The sequence below is a fragment of the Sminthopsis crassicaudata genome, chromosome 3 (genome assembly GCF_048593235.1).
Source record: "Sminthopsis crassicaudata isolate SCR6 chromosome 3, ASM4859323v1, whole genome shotgun sequence".
Lineage (NCBI taxonomy): Eukaryota > Metazoa > Chordata > Mammalia > Dasyuromorphia > Dasyuridae > Sminthopsis > Sminthopsis crassicaudata.
This window is the reverse complement of record NC_133619.1, coordinates 640,013,468-640,038,546: the sequence shown is the minus strand read 5'-3', so window position 1 is coordinate 640,038,546 and position 25,079 is coordinate 640,013,468. Positions and strand designations below refer to the sequence as shown.

At 46.4% G+C, this 25,079-nt stretch overlaps 2 protein-coding genes across 6 annotated transcripts in view; both read left to right on the top strand.

Annotated features, from left to right (window-relative positions):
• The first annotated feature begins 8,099 nt into the window (after nt 1-8,099).
• LOC141564466 (uncharacterized) overlaps nt 8,100-25,079 on the top strand; it is an 85,510-nt gene continuing 68,530 nt past the window's right edge. The window contains exons 1-2 of one of the 4 annotated variants that reach the window (XM_074306984.1): nt 8,138-8,240; nt 20,538-21,829. In XM_074306984.1, coding sequence (XP_074163085.1) covers nt 8,192-8,240; nt 20,538-21,829 — 1,341 coding nt within the window. In that variant the 5' untranslated portion in view covers nt 8,138-8,191. Of the gene's footprint in view, nt 8,241-12,846; nt 12,948-20,537; nt 23,164-25,079 lie in introns of those variants that run through there. The other 3 variants (XM_074306983.1, XM_074306980.1, XM_074306982.1) reach the window with 3 other exon arrangements.
• Nucleotides 8,178-25,079, top strand: part of LOC141564465 (uncharacterized) — a 153,763-nt gene continuing 136,861 nt past the window's right edge. The window contains exon 1 of one of the 2 annotated variants that reach the window (XM_074306977.1): nt 8,178-8,240. The gene's annotated coding sequence lies outside the window, so the exon portion shown is untranslated. The remainder of the gene's footprint in view (nt 8,241-25,079) is intronic. The other variant, XM_074306979.1, reaches the window with a different exon arrangement.

Here is a 25,079-nt window from a genome sequence, read left to right as displayed (position 1 = left end):
ATCATTGGAACAAGGAAATAGTCACTGATTAACTAGTATGGGACCAATTTTCAGATAAGGATTTTGATTAAGGGTTTCTAAGCAGCAGGTAGGGGGATCAAGCTTCAGCCACAGAGAGTTAGGTTCAAACAGTGCAATAAAAATTTCTGCCAATTCCCACAATTGTGATAAAGTTTTATCACAGGACAGAAATTGGAACTAGCTCCAGAATGGACTCCCAAGATGAAGTTTGGTTCATACAGTCCTCACAATTCCCTCAAGTGCAGAGGTAATAACGTTATACCCAACCAAATCATTATATCTTTATATCTTCATTGAATATCTTTTCTATATTATGGCTGAAGGAACTTTCTTTTGCCAACTTTCAGATGGCTTATGTCTATCTCATTTCATTCCATACTCAAACATGAATCCATGGCCAAATCTATAGCAAGATTTTATCAGTGGGTCAGGGAAGGGGTGAAGGAGAAAATAATGATCAGAAAAAAAAAAAAAAAGTGGCTGGGTCAGGTGGGAAAAATAAGAGATGGATGGCCTGAGAGCTGTAGTGGAATCCATGGGATGGTTTTTTTTTTTTTTTAAATTTAGAATTTTTTCCCCACAGAATATATGCATGAGTAATTTTTAAAAATAATATTATCCCTTGTATTCATTTTTCCAAATTATCCCCCCCTCCCTCCACTCCTTCTCCCCCGATGACAGGCAGTCCCATACATTTTACATGTGTTACAATATAACCTAGATACAATATATGTGTGTAAATACCATTTTCTTGTTGCACATTAAGTATTAGATTCTGAAGGTATAAGTAACCTGGGTAGATAGACAGTAGTGCTAACAATTTACATTCACTTCTCAGTGTTCCTTCTCTGGGTGTAGTTGTTTCTGACCATCATTGATCAACTGGAAGTGAGTTGGATCTTCTTTATGTTGAAGATTTCCACTTCCATCAGAATACATCCTCATACAGCATCAATGTTGAAGTGTACAGTGATCTTCTGGTTCTATTCATTTCACTCAGCATCAGTTGATGTAAGTCTCTCCAAGCCTCTCTGTATTCCTCCTGCTGGTCATTTCTTATAGAGCAATAATATTCCATAACATTTGAATACTATAATTTACCCAACCATTCTCCAATTGATGGGCATCCATTCAACTTCCAGTTTCTAGCTACAACAAAGAGAGCTGCCACAAACATTTTGGCACATACAGGTCCCTTTCCGCTCTTTAGTATTTCTTTGGGATATAAGCCCAATAACAGCAATGTTGGGTCAAAGGGTATGCACAGTTTGATAACTTTTTGGGCATAGTTCCAAATTGCTCTCCAGAATGGCTGGATTCTTTCACAACTCCACCAACAATGTATCAGTGTCCCAGTTTTCCCACATCCCCTCCAACATTCATCATTATTTGTTCCTGTCATCTTAGCCAATCTGACAGGTGTGTAGTGGTATCTCAGAGTTGTCTTAATTTGCATTTTTCTGATCAGTAGTGATTTGGAACACTCTTTCATATGAGTGGATATAGTTTCAATTTCATCATCTGAGAATTGTCTGTTCATATCCTTTGACCATTTATCAATTGGAGAATGGTTTGATTTCTTATAAATTAGGGTCAGTTCTCTATATATTTTGGAAATGAGACCTTTGTCAGAACCTTTAACTTTAAAAATATTTTCCCAATTTGTTACTTCCCTTCTAATCTTGTTTGCATTAGTATTGTTTGTACAGAAACTTTTTAGTTTGATGTAATCAAAATCTTCTATTTTGTGATCAATAATGATCTCTAGTTCTCCTCTGGTCATAAATTCCTTCCTCCTCCACAGGTCTGAGAGGTAGACTATTTTCTGTTTCTCTAATCTATTTATTATCTCATTCTTTATGCCTAAATCATGGACCCATTTTGATCTTATCTTGGTATATGGTGTTAAGTCTGGATCCATATCTAATTTCTGCCATATTAATTTCCAGTTTTCCCAACAGTTTTTTCCAAATAATAAATTTTTATCCCTAATGTTGGTATCTTTGGGTTTGTCAAAGATTAGATTGCTATAGATGTACCCTTTTTTGTCCTTTGTATCTAATCTGTTCCACTGATCTACCGGTCTATTTCTTAGCCAATACCAAATGGTTTTGGTGACTGCTGCTATATAATATAGCTTTAGATCAGGTACACTTAGACCACCTTCCTCTGACTTTTTTTTCATTAGTTCCCTTGCAATTCTCGACCTTTTATTCTTCCATATGAATTTTGTTGTTGTTTTTTCTAGGTCATTAAAATAGTTTCTTGGGAGTCTTAGTGGCATAGCACTAAATAGATAGATTAGTTTGGGGAGTATTGTCATCTTTATTATATTCACTCGGCCTATCCAAGAGCACTGAATGTCTTTCCAATTATTTAAATCTGACTTTATTTTTGTGGCAAGTGTTTTGTAATTTTTCTCATATAATTCCTGACTATTCTTTGGTAGATGGATTCCCAAATACTTTATACTCTCAACATTTGTTTGGAATGGAATTTCTCTTTGTATCTCTTGCTGTTGCATTTTGTTGGTGATATATAAAAATGCTGAGGATTTATGTGGATTTATTTTGTATCCTGCCACTTTGCTAAAATTCTGAATTATTTCTAATAGCTTTTTAGCAGAGTCTTTGGGGTTCTCTAAGTATACCATCATGTCATCTGCAAAGAGTGATAGTTTGATTTCCTCATTTCCTACTCTAATTCCTTGAATCTCTTTCTCGGCTCTTATTGCCGAGGCTAGCATTTCTAGTACTATATTGAATAGTAATGGTGATAGTGGGCAACCTTGTTTCACTCCTGATCTTACTGGGAAAGGTTGCAGTTTATTTCTATTGCATATTATGCTTACTGACGGTCATAAATATATGCTCCTGATTATTCTAAGGAATAGTCCATTTATTCCTATTCTCTCAAGAGTTTTTAGTAGGAATGGATGTGAATCCATGGGATGTTAAAGGGCCTCCACAAATCCTTCTCTAACACATCCTTGAGGCACCCTGGGAGAAAGAGGCAGTAACATCCCAGGCAAAAAAGCTGTGGCTGACACCAGCAAAGCAGAGAAATTAAATAAGCATCTCCAACAAGATCACATGATGTACAATCAAGCCCCATTTCTTTATATTTAACATACCAAACAAATTTATAGGAAGAGAAATAATGTTGACAACAAAGATAAAATGTAAGAAAGATGGGGGTATTAGCCAACTAAGACACAGCCAAGTACTACACTAAGATAAGTAGAAAAGCATTTTTACACAAATAAAAAGACCTCATATAAAACTAAAGGATTTAGAGCTGGAAGGGACCTTGAAGGCCATGGAGCCCAACCATTTCATGTCCTGCCTCAGTTTCCCCGGCATTATACCTCATCAGGCAAATGATCTGGAGAAGGCAATGACAATTCCAACAAAACAAAGCCTGTTACTAGTTCTCATATTTAATATGATCCTTGTGCACTCTAAGATAATCCAATATTTCGTTTGTATGTTTCCTTATTAATTAGTACAATTCCAACAGCTGAGATTGGACTTACCCATAATCATATAGTCAGCATCCAAGGAAGGATTCAAAAGCAGGTCTTCCCTATAGCAAACCCAGAGCTCTATCTACCGGGACACATATTTTACAACATACTTCCTACCTCTCCTCTTGTGCCCAAAGATTTAGGAAGAGGATTCAAAATAACATGTAGGTAACTTACATGGCGATGCTGAATTAATAAAGGCAAGATGATGAAGTTTGCCTGAATTAATCTATAGATTCATTTAAAAAGAGCAGGGTTTTACTTGCTCTTATCATGACAGTGGTTTTTCTAACAGCCACTATGCTTTTCCCAGTTTGGTGAGCATCAACTTTGGGTCTCCCTTGTCTCCAAGGCTGATTTAGTTCTGATTTTCTTCTTCTCAGGGCAGCCTCCTTCTTCCAACCACTTAGGAAAAATCCAATTTGGAAAAAAACAACAAAAATTGTGAGCTCTGGGACAGTCATTTGTCTCTTGTTGTATCCTCAGTCCTTAGCTTCGTGCCTGTAATTTAGTAAGTGCTTAATAAATATTTATTGACCAAGTCCTGTAATTTCATCAATATGACTTGGAGGTTGGGAGGGTTGAAAAATCATATTGATCTGAGGCCCTCCTGATCAACCTGTCATTTATCATTGGGATTTTTTTCAGGTAGGTGGCTCCGTGGACCTCTGTCAGTTTCTCTGCCTCAGTTTCCCTGCATTGTTGTGCCTTGGTTTCCCTGAATTATTACAACATAATATAATAGGGCATAACACAACAATACCCAGAATAAAATTATTATAGCCATCCCTCTTCCTTACCCCATTAAGCTCTGGACACTCTCACATTTCAGTGAGGCATAAAACTCCAGGTGGTTTATCTTAAATGCCTGGATATTGTTCACTATCTCCTGCCCTAGACTCTGTCTCCTGCTCCCGACTTTCTCTTCCTTTATTTATTTATTTTTCTGAGCCTGGGGTTAAGTGACTTGCCCAGGGTCACACAGCTAGGAAGTGTTAAGTGTCTGAGACCAGATTTGAACTCAGATCCTCCTGAATTCAAGACTGGTGCTCTATCCACTGTGCCCCTGCTCCCGACTTTCTTGACCCCCATCCTGTTGGGTCTGGAATTATGACTTGTCCACTCACCCAGTGTTCTTCCCCCCTTGTCTTTGTTTCCCTGATAGCTGGAGCCCTATAAAAGTCTCTGGAATTAATCGCTTTGTGCTGGATGCTTTGAGACAAGAGTCCCGTTCAGCCGGCTTGGCTAGCCCAACTTCTCCACTAATAAAATATTAAAAACTAATCTCTGTCTTGCCTCAGTTTCTCTGGCATTATACTTCATCAGTCAAATGATCTGGAGAAGGTAATGACCATTCCAACAACACAAAGCCTGCTACTAGTTCTCATATTTAATATGATCCTTGTGAATTATAGGACAATCCAATATTTTGTTTGTGTATTTCCTTATTAATTAGTACAATTTCAACATATCTCTTAATCAACTAAGAACAGAGCTCCACCCAGCTTCATCAAATAAACTAGAGAAATTTCCTTCTCCGATAGTATTCATATCTCCTTGCTTATTAAATCCCTTAATCCTTTAAGATTAAATATTTAATTTACCACACACGAGTGTAAACAATAAAGGCACCGAGAGAAACAAAGACTGAACATGATTGATAATATTTTAACTGTGACGACAATCTCAACCCCTCATTGTCATTGTAGATGATTTCACTTCTGAGAACACAGTCCCACGACATTTATAGTAATTCATTCAGAATGATAAATTAGGGCTTTGTAGTTCTGTTTTGGTTGCAGTAATTAAATTCAGAAGATAGAGGCTAAAATAAATTAATAAAGTGGTTCCCTTCACCCTCTTCCTCTACCTAATTCAGGCTCTTGATAAACAGGAAAAATCGATTTTGCAGCTAATTTGCCTTAGAATGGCAGTCATAATTTTATCTCTTAGCATCTGTCCTTCCTTCCTTCCTAAAGAGAGAATAACATTCTTTATATCTTCCTTAATACAGTCTGGCGCAGAGGTGATGATGATATTATTTATTGTTACAGAAGTTCTGAGACATATTAATGAAAATGACCAATAGTGTACTTTTTGAGCCAAGGTATAAAAGTCAGCAAGCATTTATTAAGCATCTTCTGTGTGCCTGGCAGTGCACTAATTGTTGGGAATTGAACAAAGGTAAAACACAGTATCTGCTTTTGAGGAAATTATATTTTAATGGAGGAGGTGATAAGCAAACAATTCTAATAGCTAAAGTATATACAGAATAAATCAGAAATGACCATCAGAAGTCTCTAATATCAAGAGGGAATAGGGAAAGGCTTCTTGGAGAAGTGAGCAAAAGCTATGAAATTCTTACTATTGCTGTGTGACCCTGGGCAAGTCACTTAACCCAAGCCTGGGGGGGGGATTCTTACTATAATTTTACAATTTAGGAAGGAAGCCAGAGAGGGAGGTGAGGAGGAGAGAATCCCAGCCCCACAGTGCTGGGCACATTGTTGTTCCATCATGCCCAACTCTTCGTGACCCCATGACTATGTCACCAGAGACCGAGAGGTTTTCTTGGAAAAGATATTGGAGAGGTTTGCATTTCTTTCTCCAGTGGATTAAGGCAAACAGGTTCAGTGACTCCCCCAGGTGACACCTAATAAGAGTCAGAGGCAGGATTTGAATTCAGGTCTTCCTCACTCCAGGAGAGGTGCTCTACCCATGAGCTATGTCTATGGCCACATAGTAGGTGTTTAATACATACCCACTGACTAGCAATTTCTTAGTTTATTTTTTATGGGGTTTTTATGGTGCTCCTAAATCTGTAAAAGGTTTTTCAGCCGGGTCTTGGTTAAGGTGAGCCCCTCTCTTCTCTGGCTCCTCACAGCTGCGCCCCATCAGCTGCTCCGCAGCCAGCATCACAGGCGGCTTCAGTGCGGGGGAGGGGGGCCCTCACCTCCACTCTGCTGACACTGCGTCTGGGTCCGAGGGGAGCCCGGCAGGCTCCGGGGTCCTGCCACCGCCCCGTGGGGAGTCACATTTGTGAAGTAGGTAAGGAGAGAACATGTGTCCCAGGAGTGAGGCTCTCAGCGTGACCGAGGTCACACCTATGTAGTGGTCAAGGCCAGGTATGATAGAGGCAAAGAAGGGTCTCTTTCATGTAGTCAAACTCCCCAAACTCTAAGGAAATAAATCTGGGAGGGGAGGATGCTCAGCGTTTCTGGCCCAAACAGAATGACTGCTATGTGATGCCGGCCGAATCAATCAGGGCCGGGGCGCTTTGCTTAATGAGAGCCTCCTAGTCCAGCTGCACTTTCTGTTCCAACTACCCGGACTGTGCCACCTTAATGCTAACGAGCTGTCTCCTCCCTTTATAATTTGGAAGCATAGTCAAACAGTACTGCAGGACTGGAGAGGGGGGCCCACCGACTGCCGGGCTCTGCTCTGCCTTCCCCGGGGTCCTCCTCCACTTCTTTGCCTCCCTCTTTGAGGAGAGGGGTTATCTGGCTTTTTGCATGTTGCCCCCAGGGTTTGGACAGTTTTTAGCACAGAACAAGTACTTGGTGTTTTTATAAAATTTATTCATTCTTTCTCTATCATACATTCCCCCCCCCTCCAAAAAAAAATAAAAATTTTTAATCAGCCGAAAATTCTCTCCATGACCGCCCCCCATTTGAAGCCTTCAAGGGTGATGGAGCCTTAGCTGCTGCCCCACACCCTGCCTCTCTCTCACGGGCCCCATTACAAGCAGAGGAGCTTTTCCTTTTCCCCGCAAATCGGGCAGCTCTCTGCTGCCTCTCTTTGTCATGGATCTCCCTTAAGGATTTTCCCACGTAATCCTACCTGGATACATGTGGTCCCAGGGACCCCCCCACGCCCAGTTCTTTCCGGCCCTCCCTCCTCTGTTCCTCCCCTGCCTCTGCGGACCTGCCTGGGAACCTCCCTTGGGGTGCTCAGAGCCATCACCCCAAAGCCCCCGCTTGCTCTGGGGATGGCTCGAGGCCCCCTGCAGCGCGGGTCCGGCTTGGCTGGCCCTGACTTGACGGGGGATTGGCTGGCAGCTGCCCTCCATCACCGCAGTCAGACGTCCCGCGGAGCCCCGTCGGGAAGGGGGGCTGCAGTTATTTGGGCTGGAGGAAGCTGGCGCCGGCCACACGGAGGCCGGGGGCTCGCGGGACTGCCGCGGCCAGCCTGGCGGAGCCGGGCCCGGGGGCGCCGCCGCGGTGAGCCGCGATCAGCGGAGGTCGGGGGCGGGCCCGGCTCCTCTCCGGGAGGACCGACTGCGGGGCTTGTCTCAGTCACCCGAGCCGGCCTTATCTCTCCGCGGCGTAAGCCCCCACTGTGCCCCCTTCCTCGGCTGGGGCCGGAGCAGCCGGGCCCGGGGCTCCGCGGGGGGATGGGCAGCACTGCACTCGCTCCCTCAGGAGAGTTCCGGCTCCGCGGCGAACCCCACGGCCTCTCCGGTAACCCCGGCGCTAGCAGACCGGAAGCAGTCGCCGAGCAGCAGTGCGCATGCTCCCCGGCCCCGCCCCCGCCTTGGCCCCGGGGAAGTTGCGTCACGAGACGAAAAAAAAAAAACAAAAAAAAAAACGGTAGCCTGCGGTACCTGCGCTGGAGTGGCGTCGGCTGCGGTTCCCTCTCGGCGGGCGGATGGACGGGCCCCCCGCGGCCCTGGGCAGCGGCGACGGCGGCGCAGAGGGTAATGAGCCTTCCTACCGCTGTTTCCGGGCAGAGGAGTGTGGGGGGCGCGCCGCGCCTGCCTGTGCCTGGTGGGGGGGGCTTTCCATCCGGGTCTCCGGGAGCGGCTGCGGGGCCGCGGGCCGGCTGTGAGAGGCACCCGCTGTCCCCGGGGACTGACCGCGGGGGCCGCGGGGCTTGTGGTGTGGGTGCGTCTGGTTCTGCAGAGGCAGCTTTTGGAGGTACCCGCTGGGAGGGGCGGGGGAGGGGCCGCGGGGCAGTTGATAGGAGGTGCTTGCTGGAAGAGGGCTGGCTTGGGGGCTAAAGGAGACCCTTGATGGAGGCAGGCACCTGCTGGGAGGGGTCTGCGGGGGCAGTTGCTAGTGGAATCTCTTGTGGGGAGGGGGATGCTCCTGGGCCTGCGGAGCCCCTTGATGGAGGCACCTGCTGGGAGGGGGGTCTGGCGGAGAAGGCCGCGGGGGCTGCTGGTGCAAAGGGTCCCCCCGGGAGGGCCCGGCCCTGGGCCCTCCCTGTGCTCCAGGCTCCGCTGGTCAGGGCCGCGGGGGCGCAGAGGGGAGCCTTCCCCGGGCTGCGGGGGCTCCGCCTGGCAGGCCCCCCGGGGTCTCTGGTTTGCGGCTGCTTCCCCCGCCTGGGAGCTGTTGCCATGGCGACCGTCCTGGCTGGACCGCCTGGGCTCCTGTGTGTGACCAGGCCCGAGCGGCTCCCCACGGGGGCTCGCTGGAGGGCCGGGCAGCCTGTCTGGGGGCGGCCGCAGAGCTGCCAGAAGTGCGGGAGAGTCCGGCGGTGGGGGGGGCGGAGGGGGGATCAGACACCTGAGCGGGGATGAGTGCGGGAGGCCTGGCCCGGGGGACCGGCTCGGAAGCTCCCCCCCCCCCCCTCATGAGAACAGCGAGAGACGGTGCTCACCCGCACCTTAGCTGCTCTGCCCCCTCCCTCCCCTCCCTCCCCTCCCTCCCCTCCCTGCTGGGCCTCGGTCTTGTTCCCCAGGTGGGGTCTGGGCCCAGTGCTTCCTCCCAGGGCCTGGAGCTAGGGGCTGACCGGCCCAGCAAGGACGCATCTGGGGGAGGGGAGGCCGGTCTCCAGGCTCCCCCGGTTTATTTTTCAGGAGATAACCGGACTGAGCCCCCTGGGACTGCCCTGCTCCTTCCATGGGCCCATGCGGGGGCCACGGGCGGCACAGAAGGGTCTACTGGCTGCCCGGCGCTCGATGGCCCTTTTCCTTTTTGCACATTTTCCCTGTTGCTGCTGCAGAGCTGGGCGAGGCAGGAGCCGGACCCTGGCGGGCATCTGGGCCCAACGGGACCGCCGGGTTATTTGGGCCTCCCTGAGACACACTAGCATAGATTCTGGAAGGTTCAGAGGAGTCGCCCGAGAGCCCAGCTTTGCTTTGTTCCGCTTGTTACAATCTGGCGAGGAATTTCCCTTTTCCACTTTGTTTAAAATCCTCAGTTTTTTACCATTCTCTTTAGGTTTTCCCCACTGTGGGTTCCCTAATGAATCCCCCTCCCATTTAAAAGAGTTGCCTCTTCGGACAGAGGAAAAAGGGGGTGAAAGGGGGTGCACCACCTCGGAATGGTGCTGAGATTCGGGGCACCCTGGGCACCAGAGGAGCAGGGGAGATGCTGCTGCGGAGGGTGCTGGGTCCTCGCTGGCCTGCCGCCCGGACCCAGCACGGGATAGGCCTGTACCTGACACAGGGGTGATGGATGGGGGGAGGGGCACATCCGGAAGTTCTCCTCCTGAGCCACGGGGCCCAGAGCAGAGCCAGGCCTCCTTGGGGCACGAGCTGATGGGGCACCTGGCCGGGAGTAAGTGGTGGCGCTGGGGCTGGAGCACCGGGCCTGGCCTCGGGAGGACTCAAATCCAGCCTCAGGCTCTAGCTGAGCAAGACCCTGGGCATGTCACTTCTCCCAGTTTGCCTCAGTTTCCTTCTCTGTAAAATGAACTGGAGAAACAAATGGCAGAAAGGCAGTGTCTTCGTCAAGGAAACCTCGGATGGGTCCAGGGACGTCTCATTAGTGAAGTGCCTGGAACTATTCTGCGGCCAGTGGAGGGAGGGAAGGTACCAGAGGAGCTGCCTTGAGCCCGTGAGGCAGGAAAAGGAGCACTTCTGTCCCCCTCAGGCCCCTCTCCCCTGTGGCCCAGCTTGGCCATTAGAATTCTGCCGCACTCGTGCCCCTTTTTTTGAAAGGTGATTTTCCCGGTGCTGCCGGGCCATCTGCCAGTCACTCAGCAGACATTTATTAAGCGTGTGTTACTGTCCGGGCACTGGGAATACCTAGAAAGCAGAAACAGCCCCCCTCCCCCAGGAGCTCCTATGCCAAGGAGGTTGTAGGGGCGGGATCCCCACGGGAGCTGAGTGTTCCTGGGGGGGAAGGGGCGAGGAGGGGAGTTGGCAAGGTGGGCTGTCAGCTGAGTCTCCGGGATTCTGGACGGGAAAGGAATGGGGAGAGTGTCTGGAGCCTCGGGGTGGCCAGGGAGCACTGCCTGGAGGAGGAAGGCTGCATGCCGGAACCTCAGGGAGGATCTCGGGGCAGGCGGGGGAAGTGCTCCGGGGTCCAGGATGTGGCAAGGTCCGGTCAGGCCAGAAAGGCTTGGCGTGGGGCGGACCAGCAACCTCCTCTCCAGAGAACCTGGGAGTTTGCAGCCACGGCAGTTCCTCCACGGACTGTGTGCTGGTCATGGAGGCCCGTGGCCACGCGGTGAAGGGGCTGCTTGGGTTCTGTTCCGTGCCCCATGGCGGCAGTGCCGGAGGAGGCGTCTGTGGGCCAGCCCACTCGCCTCCATGTGAGGGAGACTCCATCTTTTGACACGCCCTGGCCGCTCAGTGCGTCTTCTCTTGGCTCCTGGGGCCTAATAGTGGGCCAAGGCCCTAGGGCGGGAGACCTTCGGCCAGTGACTCCTGACCGTAAGGCTGGCCCTGGTTGTGTGACATGTATGTGGTAGCACAGGGGCCTAGTGCACTGCTTGGGGGAGAAGGGGCCATGTTTGTTGGGTAAGGCCGTTAGTACCCACAAGGCTTTGCGGGGGCCCTCGCGGTCACAGGGGGATGGGTTGCTGAAGGAGCCGTGGCTCTTGATTCTGGCGTGATGTAATGAGGGTGATTGTGAGCAGAAGGTGACGTGGATGCTGTGAGACCTGAAAACAGACCCTCGTCCCCGGTGTCAGCTGCCTAGTAGCATTTCCTACTGGAAGGCTGGGGACGGGCTGTCTCCCCCGAATCCTCTCCTGAACTTCCCTGTCTTGGGGGGGCTCAGCATCCTCCCTCGGTATTGTGTACAACTTCTTGTTGTTGTTCACCCCATAAGCTGCTCCCCTCATTGTGTTCTTTTTATTTGCATGACCCCTTTTGTTTTTGTCCTTGTGATCCCACCTGAGGCTCCCATCACCTCTCCCCTGGGCCAGCATTCAGGCCTGTCACTCTTGACCTCACAGATTACAATAGCTCCTTATTTCCCCTGCGATGGACCGTGATCCCCCTTCACATCCTGTCCTCCACCTACCTCTGCAGTCCTGGGGACTTGGTTGTTAAAACTGTCTCTGGGTGTTCTGTGGTCAGGCCGGGCTGGCTTTCCTGCGGGGCCCCTCCTGGACTCTTCCCCTCGGCCTCCAGGGCGGCCTTTTAGGATTTCCCCAGTGTGCTCGTGTGTGGCGGCATCTCTCCGCTCACATGAGGCAGGGAGGGTTTCTTTGTTGTCCTGATAGCCGTTATCCAGCCCAGCCCCCGACACGGGACCATCCCATACCCTTTGCTCCCCTCTTTCCTTTCCCCTGCCTTCAGGCTCTTCATTTCTCTCCTGGGAAGAGCTGGTCCCGAGGAGCTTATCCTGAGGAGGAGCTGGGGAGCTGGCCCTGGAAAACTGCCCTGGGGAGCTGGCCCTGGGAGGGGCGAGGGAGCTGGACCTGAGGAGCTGGCCCTGGGGAGAAACAGGGGAACTGGTCCTGGGAGGATTGAGGGAGCCAGTCCTGAGGAGCTGGACCTGAGGAGCTGGTCCTGAAACAGGCTAGGGAGCTGGTCCTGAGGAGCTGGCCCTGGGGAACTGGCCCTGAAACAGGCTAGGGAGCTGGTCCTGAGGAGCTGGACCTGAGGAGCTAGTCCTGAAACAGGCTAGGGAGCTGGTCCTGAGGAGCTGGCCCTGGGGAACTGGCCCTGAAATAGGCTAGGGAGCTGGTCCTGAGGAGCTGGCCCTGGGGAACTGGCCCTGGCTGGTGCCCCCTTTGGCTACTAGCAGAAGGTGCCCAGGCTTTGCTCCCCTGCACCCCACTGCCATCTTTTCATGGCCTGTACCTCCAACCTTCTCGATCTTCCCCAAAGAGGGCCCGGCTGCCTCATTCTCTTTCTGTGATCACAGATTTATAGTTGCAAGGAGTCGAAGTGGTCCTTCAGTCCAATCCCTTTGTTTTGTAGATGGGGAGACTGAGGCCAAGAAGTTGAACCTATTCCCTTTCATTGCAGATATGGCCAACTCTTTCTTCCTGGCTGATTCTTTCTTGGAGTCCCCAGGCTGGCAGCCTTGGCCCTGGGCCAGTAGCCCCTGTGCTTCCCTCCTCTCACGAGGGTGCTGGGTCAGGGGCATCCTTCCAACTCCAGGCTTAGGTGCTGCCCCCCTGGGGCAAGTTCTCATCCAGCTTGTGTCTCAGAAGCTTTTCCCAGCAGATAGAGCCCAATGAAGGCCCCTCTCTCCATCTTCTTCACCTTCAGGACCAGGTGAGACCTCTCTCAGTTCATGTGGCAATATGGAGGAAGCAGATGTGCCCGCAGGCTCAGGAAGGGCTGCTTTGAGGGGCTTGATTTCCCCACACTTTCCCTAGATCTTTCTTCTGCTGCCTTTGAAGAGTTTCTGATGGGAGATGATGAAAATGAAAGGGAAGGAGAGTCGCTGACCCTTGGCAGGGGGCTCTTGTGCCCAGCCTGGGCTTCCTGGTTGCCCATAGGTGGGCAGGGTCACTTGTTCAGGAGAGCTGAAACTCATAGTCAGAGGATTTATCAAATAAGCTTTGATAAGCACCAGGGGCTGCACTAGTTTGGAAAAAGCCCTGTGAGGTGTGTGCTCCTGGGGTCACTTTGGGGTATGTGACTCTTTGCGAGGGACCCTGCTGGGGATTTCGTTCATTTGTTTTAGAAGTACGTGGATGTTTTTACTTTTCTGTGTCTGTCTTCCATCTCCTTCCACACGGGCCCCCCAGCAGGGCTAATAGATATGTCCTATTTTGGAAATCGCCAATGGTCTGAATTTAGAGAGCTTGGTTTGTTAACCATTCCCTTTTCAAGGTTCTGGTTAAGTTTTTAGAAAGGAACGTGCACTTTGTACTTAGATTTTCTGCTTGTCTTCATTTTTTCCTCTGGCAGAATCCTTGTACGTTCTGTCCTCCTTGCTTGTCCTTTTTATACCGAGTCCGTTTGTTTCCCTAACTCCAGTAGTCTCCCCAGCCTCCCACCATCAGCCGTGAGCTCCTTCTCTGCTGGCAGCGGTCACTCCAGGACAGCTGTCCCATGTGGAGCTGCTATACGGTAGAACTAGGGAAGACGTGTCTTATTCTCCGCACCCTGAGTTAAGTTCCATTTATCATCTGCCAGAAAATTCATATGGGGAAGGGAAAATGTCCTGGACAGCTCATCTGATGAATACTGTCGATACTTTGTAAACAGATATTTAAGTCATTTCTTTTGGATGCCTTTCTTCTTAGACCTGTTCCAACATGAACTGTTGCCGTTTTTGAAAGCTCACTGTTGGTTGGATTTGCATTTTTCATGTTGTTGGTGATTTTTTCCTATAGTTGTGAATACTTTGTATTTCTTCTTTTGAGAATGGTTCTTCGCAGCCTTGGACCATTTGTTGATGTTGGTCTTCGTTTTTGAAGAGGACCGTTGACATCATGGGTGATAGAAATGAGTCAGAGCTGCCCAAAGTCCTCGGCCTCACTCTTCCCGGAAGTCAAAAGTCAGGAAGGCAGGCGATGGCCGGGGATATGATGGGTGACCTTCCTGTCTTTGGTATCTGAGGGCTCCATAGCACCCACTTCAGACACCATGTTGTTGGAACAAATGGGTCTTATTCACTGAGGGAAGCCTTCACATGCTTGGGGTAGACACCCCCCCCCCCAAACTCACTGATGGTTCTGAGATCCCTCAGTTACTCTTCTTTAAAAAAAAAAAATTTCCCTCAGTTATTCTCAATCTGGTTTAGCCCATCTGCTGAGATGGTTATGGCCATCATTTTATATATGTGTGTATCATTTGTTTATATATCTTGGATGCCAAATTCTTATTAGAAAAATTTCAACCCCATTCAACCACTTCCCTTCTTCTCCTCGATCCACTAATACTAGCTTGGCAGAAGCTTTTCGGTTTCAGGTGATGAGAGTTAATCTGTTTTATCTTTTGTTATTGCCTGTGTCTCTTGTTTGGTTAAGATTACATCTCTTAGCTATAGCTGAGAGGTGTATGATTTGTTTCTCTTCTGATTTTTTTTTTTTATAATGTGATTTTTTTTTTCCTGTTGAGGTCACGATCTGTTCAGAATGTATTGTGAATTAATTTTTAATTTTTTTTTTCAAATAAAAATTTGCCGCCTTTCCTTCCTGCCTTCTCCTGTCGAGAAAGCAAATAAATAAAACCCCTATTACAAATATGTAAAGCCAAACAAATATCTGCATTGTCCATGTGTGGAAAAAGGATGTTCGATCTGCCCTCTCTGTCAGAGGGAGGGCAGTGTATTTCATCAAGAGTCCCTTGGTATTGTAGTTGGCCATTGTATTGTTGGTCATTTGTTGGTCAGAGTTTCAAGTCTTGCTATTTGAAGGAGCTTCTAAAGCCTGTCCTATACAATGCACGGAGCTGCTGAGAAGATTGGACAAGCCCTACGCAGCAACCTCTTCCCAGATGTGTGAAAGACTTGGCGAGATTTGATTTTGTGAGTCTCATCGGGGATCAGCTGGGCAGATCGGCTCTACTTACAAAAAGTTCTTTTCCTGGAAGAATTTGAGAAGCCGCAATATGAAGCTGGACTCAAGCTGAAAGCGTTTTCTTCTAGTTATAATCTGAGCCTCCGCAGTAGCATGTCATTGTTGAAGAGCAGTATAAGTGCTTCACTCTAACCTGAAGGCACAAATCCAGAAGAAAGCCATTTTTATTTTGTTTAACATTGTAAATTCATCCATTGCGAGTTTAATGAGATGTTCAAACTGATATGGAATTCTCCTCTCATTCCCTCTCCTCATTACCATTCAGAAGTGTCCCAAGGTGACATATATGGGTATCTTGAACAAGAAAAAATGTAACATGTTAAAATACTATTTTATGTTATTTTACAGCAGTAGTTACTCAACTCAAGCCCTTCCTTGAACACTCCCCTGAGTATTCTCATTCAGTAATGCAAGGGATCTCTATCTGATCAATAACCTTAATTTCTTTTGAAATTTGAAAGGAGAGGATACTGTGTATAGGTGAGTCATAGATTAATAATAATCACTTTGTGGATGGGGAAAGTAATAATTGTATTTAGTTTTTAAATAAGCTTTTATTGATATCTTTTTTTTTTTTTTTAACATACTACAGTTACCTCCAGTAAAACCTCCCATTCCCAGAAAACCATCTCATATAACAATTTTTGTAGGAAAAAAGAAGAAAAAAATCAACAAAACCTGATTGACACGTCGAAAAAGCCTGAAAATGTGTGATCACTAGTGACTCTCCCCCTCCTCAAAAGTGGGAAGTATCACTTTTTATTTTGAGCCACACTTGTTCTTTGTAATTCTTTTTTGTTTGTTTTTGCTGAGGCAATTGGGGTTCAGTGACTTGCCCAGGGTCACACAGCCAGGAAGTATTAAGTGTCTGAGGCCTGATTAGAACTCAGGTCCTCCTGACTTCAGGACTGGTGCTCTATCTACTGCACCACCTAGCTGCCCCTATGCTTTGTTATTTGTAATTTTTTAACTTTACAGTTTATATTTTTGTGGTTCTTTCCATTACATTGTTGTAGTCACAGTTTAGATTTTTTTTATTCCTCTCTATATCACTTCAGGGAGATCTTTTCCATATTTTTCTGTATTCATTATCATTTTTATTTCTTACACCATGGTAATATTTCCAGTAAATAGTAGATATAATTATGTAATATATAGAGCACTGGGAGACCTGAGTTCAAATTCTGATTCAGAATAGTTATGTGACCCCTGGGCAAGTCATCTGCATCAGCTTCTTCAGCTATAAAATGGGGATAACCATAGCCCCTTTATTGTGATATTATTGTCACTGTCAAAGGATATATCTTTGAAGCACTTAGCATAATACCTGGCATATAGACACTATATAAATATTAGCTGGTAGTACTATCATTATTATTTTTACTTTCATGTTCTACAATTTATTTGGCCAACTGCTTTGTTTCTAGTTCTATCACAAAAAGTACTGCTGGTGTTTCTACAGGGTTTGTATCCCAAAGAGATCTTAAAGGCGGGAAAGGGACCCACGTGTGCTAGAATGTTTGTGGCAGCCCTCTTTGTAGTGGTAAGGAACTAAAAACTGAGTGGATGCTCATCAACTGGAGAATGGCCTAGTAAATTGTAATATATGAATATTATGGAATATTATTGCTCTGTAAGAAATGTCCAACAAGATGATTTCAGAAAGGCCTGGAGAGACTTACGTGAACTGATGCTGAGAGAAATGAGCAGGACCAGATCATTGCGTACAAGAAGATTATACAATGATCAATTCTGATGGGCATGGTTCTCTTCAACAATGAGATATGATTCAGGTTAGTTCCAATGATTTATGATGAAGAGAGCCATCTATACCCAGAGAGAGGACTATGGAAACTGAGAATAGTTCACAACATAGCATTTTCACTTTTTGTTGTTGTTTGCTCACATTTTATTTTTCTCATTTTTTCTGATCTGATTTGTGCAGCAAAATAATTGCATAAATATATATGCATAACAATTATTAAAAAATTCTGATAAAAAACCCCAAAAGTACTGCTGTAAATATTTTTATAAATGTGGGACCTTTTTTTTTTTTTTTTTTTTTTTTTTTACACCAGTAATCTCCTTGGAAGTATAAGGCTACTGGTGAACTATCTGTATCAGAGGAGATGGATGTTTTAGTCACTTTATTTGTACAGTTTCAAATTACTTTCCAAAAGGGTTGCATTTATTCATAGCTTTCAGTCAGTAAACATTACAGGCTGAGGATACAAAGAGAGCTTTAAAAAAATTATCCCCTTCTCTCAAGGAGCTGAAGTCTAATAAGAAAGACAGCATTCAAATAACTCTGTACAATGAGCACTATATATGATAAGTTTGAGATAATCAAGAGGTGGAAGGCCTTAGACAAAGGGGAATTGTAGAGAAGGTGGGGTGTCAGCTGAGACTTGAAGGAAGCCAGAAGCAGAGTGAAGAGGCAGAGCCTTTCAGACATGGACGCACTCAATGAAGATGCCTGGGGTTTGGAAACAGAGGGGCTTTTTAGAGGAAGAGCAAGGAGCCCATTGTCACTGGCTCACGGAGTCCATGGAGAAGAGGGCAGGGTGAGACGTAGGAAGCCTGGAACGGAAGGGAGTGGGTAAGTCATAAAGAACGCTGAATGCCAAGCAGGATTTTACATTTGGAAGTCATAGGGAGCTACTGCAGTTTATTGAAAGGGGAGGTAGGGGGCAGCTAGGTGGCACAGTGGAGAGAGCACCAGCCCTGAAGTCAGGAGGACCTGAGTTCAAATCTGGTCTCAGACACTTAACACTTCCTAGCTGTGTGACCCTGGGCAAGTCACTTAACCCCAGCCTTAGGGGGAAAAAAAAAGGGAGGTAGGCAAGTCCTAGTCAGACTTGGATTTTAGTAAGATCAGTTTGATGAATGGTGATGGACCGCAGTGGGTAGAGACTTTGAAGCAGGGAGACCAGCGGGCTACAGCATGGGCTGATGTACTTGGGTGCCAGAGGAAAGAGGAGGGCTCTGGGAGAGATGTTCTAAAGGTACACTGGACAGGCCACAGGCTGGATTGGCAAGAGATTGGCTATGGGAGGGGTGAGAGGGTTTGCCAGCCTGGGTGACTGCGAGGTTAGTGGTACTCTAGACAATAATAGGGCAGTTAAGAGAAGGGAGGATTTGGGGAGAAAGTTAATAAGTACAGTTTTGAACATTTTAAGTTTAAGATGTTTATAGCCTAGCTTCTTAAAATTCATAACTGAATGTGGGGTTATGAAATTATGATTTATTAATAGCAAATGTTTGATTATATACCTGTTTTATATACTCACATACATGGAGTCATGTAAAAATTTCTTGCACAGAGAAGGGTCACAAGTAGAAAAAGTTTAAAAAGTCCTGGTCTACAGCACATTCATTTTTAGACATCAATAGACATGTGGAGATTTGAGATTAGAAGTCAGGAGAAAGGTTAGGGCTGGATTAGCTGATTTAAGACTGGTATAGAGAAGATAAATAAGTGCAGGGGAGCTGATGAGAGCACCAGTGAAAGAGTATATAGGGAGAAGAGAAATGGGCCCAAGGCAGCCTGGTGGACACCCACAGTTAGCAAGCATGACTTGAGTGTAGTCCAACAAAGGAGAGAAGGAGCCTTCTGGTAGATAGCAAACGGCAACAAAAGTGAGGAAAGAGTATCATGAAAACCTAGTGAGAAAACAGTGATGGACGGTGTCACAGTCTGCAACGACTGAAAAAGATTGAGAAAAATTAGATAATAGATCCCTAGATACATGAGGTGTGTTAGTTCAGAGCTTGTTAGTAACTTTGGAGGCAGGTTTCAGTTGAATGAAGGTTAGGAGGCGGCTTGTTAAAGAGAATGAGAGGAGGAAGAAAGGGCAGAAGGAATCATTCAAGGGTGGGGAAACATGAGATATATCTTCAAGTGGGAAACAGAGACTGAAGTCTGGTGAGAGAGTGGGGCGATGGAGGAGGCAGCGAGCTTTAGGAGACAGGGTCGAATGGGATCATGTGTGCATGTAGAGGCCTTCACCTTGGCTTCTGGATGATGTGAGAAGAGGGACGTCACAGTGAATGGCCTCATTTTTTCAGTCAAATATGAGGCAGGATGAAAAGGTCTGGAAGAGCTGCTGTGGACAGCAGGAGAGTCAAAGTAGGATTGTTGAGCAGCAGTGGGAGCCAAGTTGAAGTCGTGTAATAAATTAGGAATGAACCTAGTCAGAATGTTTGCATGGTGGGATTTGTTTTGTGCTTTTTTGAGCTTTATTCCTCAGCGTGTTTGTGTAGGGGTAAAGGCAGCAGATGGTGGGAGTGATGAGGGTTGGCCGGGTGGGTTGGATAACCCAGTGAGAGGAACAGAGACTCTGGAGAAGAGCAAAGTGTAGAGCTGGCCTGATTGGTTCAGCAAGGGGTCAGGATAGGAAAAGGAGCTGGCAAAGGATCCAGGTGTTTGAAGGATTGGCAGTCACAGTCCCATGATGCATTTTTTTGTGTCTGTCTTCCCATGACCCTTCCAACTGTTGATTATTCATCATTCTGGGGCAGCTAGGTGGCGCAGTGGATAAAGCACCAGCCTTGAATTCAGGAGGACCCGAGTTCAAATGTGATCTCAGACACTTAACACTTCCTAGCTGTGTGACCCTGGGCAAGTCACTTAACCCCAGCCTCAGGGAAAAAGAAAAAAAGATAGCTTCTTCATCATTCTGGTCATTTGGCCAATTTGGCTTTGCATTTCTTTCATTGTTATATTTTATTATCACATGTTATTAATGATAATTATTTATATTTATCATATAAGAATTATGATTAATATATTAAATACCTTATATTTTATTATTATAATTTTGAATTTTTAAAATGGTCTTTAATTTGCCATTTTCTTGAGATTTGTTTTTATCTTATAACCCTTGTACATCTCTTCACAACTGTGAAAACTATATGACCTGCTTTTCTTTTGATTTTTTTGTGTTATGATTTTTATAATTAAGGTCACGTATCAGTTTAGAATGTATTGTGTTCCAGTGTATCAGACACTAGGGTGTTAAGACAATGATTTTAGCGTGGTAAGAAATACCTTTGCTCACAGTTTGTTTTCCACCCTGATTCCATTTCCCTAAGAAAAGTCTGTTGTTAGCCTTCTACACCCTTTGAAATGGAGAAATCTGGAAAGGATTTTTAGAGCACATGAAATATTAAGAAGTATAAGAAAAAAAAATCAAGCAGGAGATTTTTAAATAGTGTTCCATAGTGTGCTTCCTTGCTCTGACTAGCCTGACTAGTTTATTTCCTCATTCCTAGTGTCCTTTCTCAAAGCTGAGAAATGGGGACATTCATGCTTTATATTAATGTCTTTCAGACTTGGAACCTAGGACTGAGACCACAGAGTCAACTCCAAAAGAGAATGTTGCAGAAGAGTCATCCCCGGTGATGAAAGTTGAGAGACCTGCAGGGGCTGACTTTTGCTCCTCCGCTTTGGGGGCAGGTGTAGATAGTGGGAGCCAGAAAAGGAGGGAGCAAATAAAGGAAGAGAGCAAGGGAAGGCAGTTAACTAAATCTCAGAAGAGTCCTCCTGGAGCCAGAAGTGATCACTGTAGTGAATCTGGGGAAACCTTCGGTCCTTGCTTAAACCTCACCGAAGAGGACGAAGCTGATGGGAAGCCTCATCAATGTCCTGACTGCGGGCAGGCCTTCACCAAAAACTCAGGGCTGACGCGGCACCAGAGGATTCACACCGGAGAGAAGCCTTATGCGTGTGGTAGTTGTGGGAAAGCCTTCAGACAAGTCTCAGACCTGGTGAAGCACCAGAGGATTCACACTGGAGAGACCCCTTACAAGTGCAACGAGTGTGAGAAGGCCTTCATCTCGAATTCTGAATTTCATAGGCACAAGAGGACTCATAGTGGACAGAAGCCTTACAAATGCCAGGAGTGTGGGAAAGCCTTTGTTGAAAGCTCAGACTTTGTTAAGCACCAGAGGATCCATACGGGAGAGAAGCCGTATATCTGCAGGGATTGTGGGAAGGCCTTCATTGAGAGCTCTTCCCTCGTGAAGCACCAGAGGATCCACACTGGAGAGAAGCCGTACCTCTGTAAGGAGTGTGGCAAAGCCTTCACGCAGAAGTCCCACCTGGCCCTCCATCAGATCATCCATGCCGGGGAGAGGCCGTACCCCTGTAATGAGTGTGGGAGGGCCTTCTCCGAGAGCTCGGCCCTGGCGAAGCACAGGAGGATCCACAATGGTGAGAAGCCCTACCAGTGTGGCGACTGCAGGAAAGCCTTCTCACGCAAGTTCAACCTGGTCCTGCACCAGCGGATGCACACTGGAGAGAAGCCCTACGCGTGCAAGGACTGCGGGAAAGCCTTCATCGACACCTCCATCCTCGTGAAGCACCAGCGGATCCACACGGGGGAGAAGCCCTACAAGTGTGCTGAGTGCGGGAAGGCCTTCAATCAGAAGTCCCACCTGATCCTCCATCAGCGGATCCACACCGGGGAGAAGCCCCATCGGTGCGGAGAGTGCGGGAGCTCTTTCACTCAGAGATCAACCCTTGTCAAGCACCGGAGGACTCACTCTGGAGAGAAGCCCCACGGCTGTGAGGAGTGTGGGAGAGCCTTTTCCAGAAAGGGCCCCCTGATCCGCCATCAGAAGGTGCATGCTGCCTCAAAGGCCGAGAGGGAGCGGGGGAGCGCCAGGAACGCAGACCTGGCTTAGCAGGAAGTGCTAATGTAATGAGCGTGGGGAGGCTTTCCCTCAAAGGGGGCTTGATCCCTCATCAGATCACCGGATTGGAGAGGACATAGCAGTGAAATGAGTGTCAGAAAGCATTCATTCATACTTAAGCCTAATCGTGTATCAAGGCGTTCGTACTGTATAGACAGTATTTAGGGTTAGGCTCTTAATGCATCATAGAGTTTAAAGAGAAACTATAAGCTGTAACTGTTAGAGGTTTCATAAAGGAAAACACGATGGATCAGGGAGAGATTTTCACAATTCCTCATTTTCTGCTAAATGTCAACCCACTCATATAGTAGAGAAGCCTTCAGTGTAATGTGTGCTGCAAACCTTCCATAGCAGTTCAGACATTATAGAATGTCAGCTGGGAATGAATTGAAAAAAGTGTTTGAGCTCTTCAGGTGCCCAGCCCCTGGGCTAAATGCTCTCTGTGCAAACGAAGTTCCATGAGCTTCTTTAAAAGGGCTTGTGCTTTAATTCAGGAAGATACATCTAGAAGAGTTGAAGAGCAGTGAGATTAGGAAGTCCCAGAAGTCTTGTGGGTCCTTCTGCCTACCAGAAGCTTTACTCACCATCATTAGAAAGGGGAGGAGGGGTCAGAGAGGAGAGAGCAGTCTGGAGGGGAGATTGAGTTTGAAAAACTGTAGAGATTGAGTTTGGAAGAGACTAGAGTAAGGGAGCATCAGCAGAAAAGTTGGAGAAGGATTTGGGGTGATTGAGGGGAAACCGTGCTCCTGGTGGCACCAGTTCAGAGTCTTCATGCAAACTCTTGGCAGTGGAGGGAGGAAAAAGAAAGAAGTCTTATTGGTATAAATTCACAGAAATTCACAGAAATATTTGAAAGTTTTTTCATACTATATAGCTAGATTCCAGATGGTGCAATTAATGGATCTTGTGAAGTCGTTGCAGGTATTCCGAATAACACTATTTGAAGTTCTAGTTACATAAAATATGGAATTGATTCCAATAGAAGTATGAAGTCCACATCCAAATCATGAGACCACTTCATGGAATTCATTATTGGTAGTAATTTGGTCCTGGTCGTACAAACTTTCCCCAGTATCCGAGAATTCATAATTGATTAAAAAAAAAAACAAAACAAAACTAGCCACTTCAAATTTGGTCCAACTCTTGTTTATCCATTAATAATTTTCTTGTAATTCTTGATTCATTGTGTAATTCACTTTGTTTCTCAAAGGACTTCAAAACATTCACTTTTATTATAATTAATAAATTCAGTTTGGCTTCTGACATATTCTTCTTATTGATGTTGCTTGGAAAGAGGGAAATCAGTCTTAACCTTCCGTGTTCTTGGGCCCCAGAATTCTGTTTTCTGATCAAAATTGTGGAACTTTTACTTTTGTCTGATGAATCCTATTTCTGAATTTTCATCTTCACAGTTACTTTCTATCAGGAGTGTTTTCTCATAGAAAATGACTCCTTTTTAGCAGAGTTTTGGAGCAAGAGATTTAATGAGTTGGGTCTGGAGAGAGGAACATTCTAATCTTTGGGGACAGGAAGCCTCTGCAGAGGCTGGGAGCTGGGAGCTGAAATGTGGTTAATGGGGAACATCAGAACAGGAATACAGACTATAAGAAAGAGAGCAATGTGAAATCAGTCTGGAAAACTTGATAGGAGCCAGAGTGTGATAAGTTCTTATGCCAAACCAAAGAATGATTTTGTTGATCCTAAAGGGAGCCAGCGATAGACAAAAACCCTGTGACATCTTCTGTCTTAACCATCCCATCTTATAACAAGCCCCCATTACTTCACCCAAAATGCCCAAATTGTTCTTCCCCCCTTCCATTTCATCCGTGACTTTAAGCACTACATCTCAGCCATCCTCATCATGTTTCCATGGCAGCATCTTTTTTTTTTTTTTTTTAAGCATTTATTTATTTTTATAATTATAAAATTTTCTTTGGCAGTACATATGCATAGATAATTTTTTTTTTTTTTTACAACATTATCCCTTGTACTCCCTTCTGTTCCGAGTTTTTCCCCTCCTTCCTTCCACCTAAATGGCAGGCATTCCCATACATATTAAATATAGTATATCCTAGGTACAATATATATGTGCAGAACCGAATTTTGTTGTTGTTGTTGTTGCAAAGGAAGGATTGTATTCACAAGGTAAAAATAATCTGGGAAGAGAAACAAAACAAAAACAACAACAAAAAAAATCCATGGCAGCATCCTTAAGCCGGCCCCCTCTTCACTAAAAGACATCACTAGTTGTCCATCACCCTAGTCAGTAGGTTTGCCATCTGAACTCCAGAAATTTTGGTGCTGAGGGAAGGACAGAGCCCAGTCACTGAATGGAAGAATAAGTGTTAGGATTACTAGGTGAGAACTCAGGTTGTCTGGACAGTTACAAGGTGAGAACTCAGGTTGTCTGGACAGTTACAAGGTGAGAACTCAGGTTGTCTGGACAGTTACAAGGTGAGAACTCAGGTTGACTTGACAGTTCTCTGGCTCAGACCTTTGGTTTGGGCCTTTAAAGGGAGTTTACACCTTAGGAATTCTAAGAGGAGCAAGCTCATTGGTTGGAGTACTTCTTCCCAGAAACCCTTGCATTATCCCACGCCCATTCTCTGGGAGGAGGTTTCTTTTCTGTATAATCTTTTCCTCTATGAGCAGGTTTCTTGGGAGGCTTCTGGAGCCTCCAGCCAGCCTCTTGACACTGTCCAGACCTGGTGATCCTAACAAATAAGGAATCTGTTTCCTCTTTATAGCCTTGCTCTTCCTTTCCCACAGACTCTCAGGATTGGTTCCTCACCCCTGTAGGATCTTGCCTGGACTGATTTCCTGTGGAAACATTTGGGTTAAGAAACCCTTGGGCCTGAACTGGCATAGAGAGCTCCGTCCGATCTGGTTTCCAAGTTGTGCAGAAATCCAAAGGGGGACATGTTTTATGAGTTCAACCTCACAGAAATCTGGCTTGATCAGCCCTATAAAACCTGAGTATTGTAAACAACAGCAGCAGAGGCGGCAGCTCTGGCTCTAGTGGTTCATTTGTTCAGTGCTTAGAAACAACCCTTTGGGAGGGCTGGGAAGTGCCAGCCGGGGGCATAACTAGTAATGCCCTGGGGTCCTGCCGTGGGGTGGGAAGGGCACGATGAGGGTGATTGAGAATGAGAGTTATGGCAGAAGGTAAGTTGAAAAC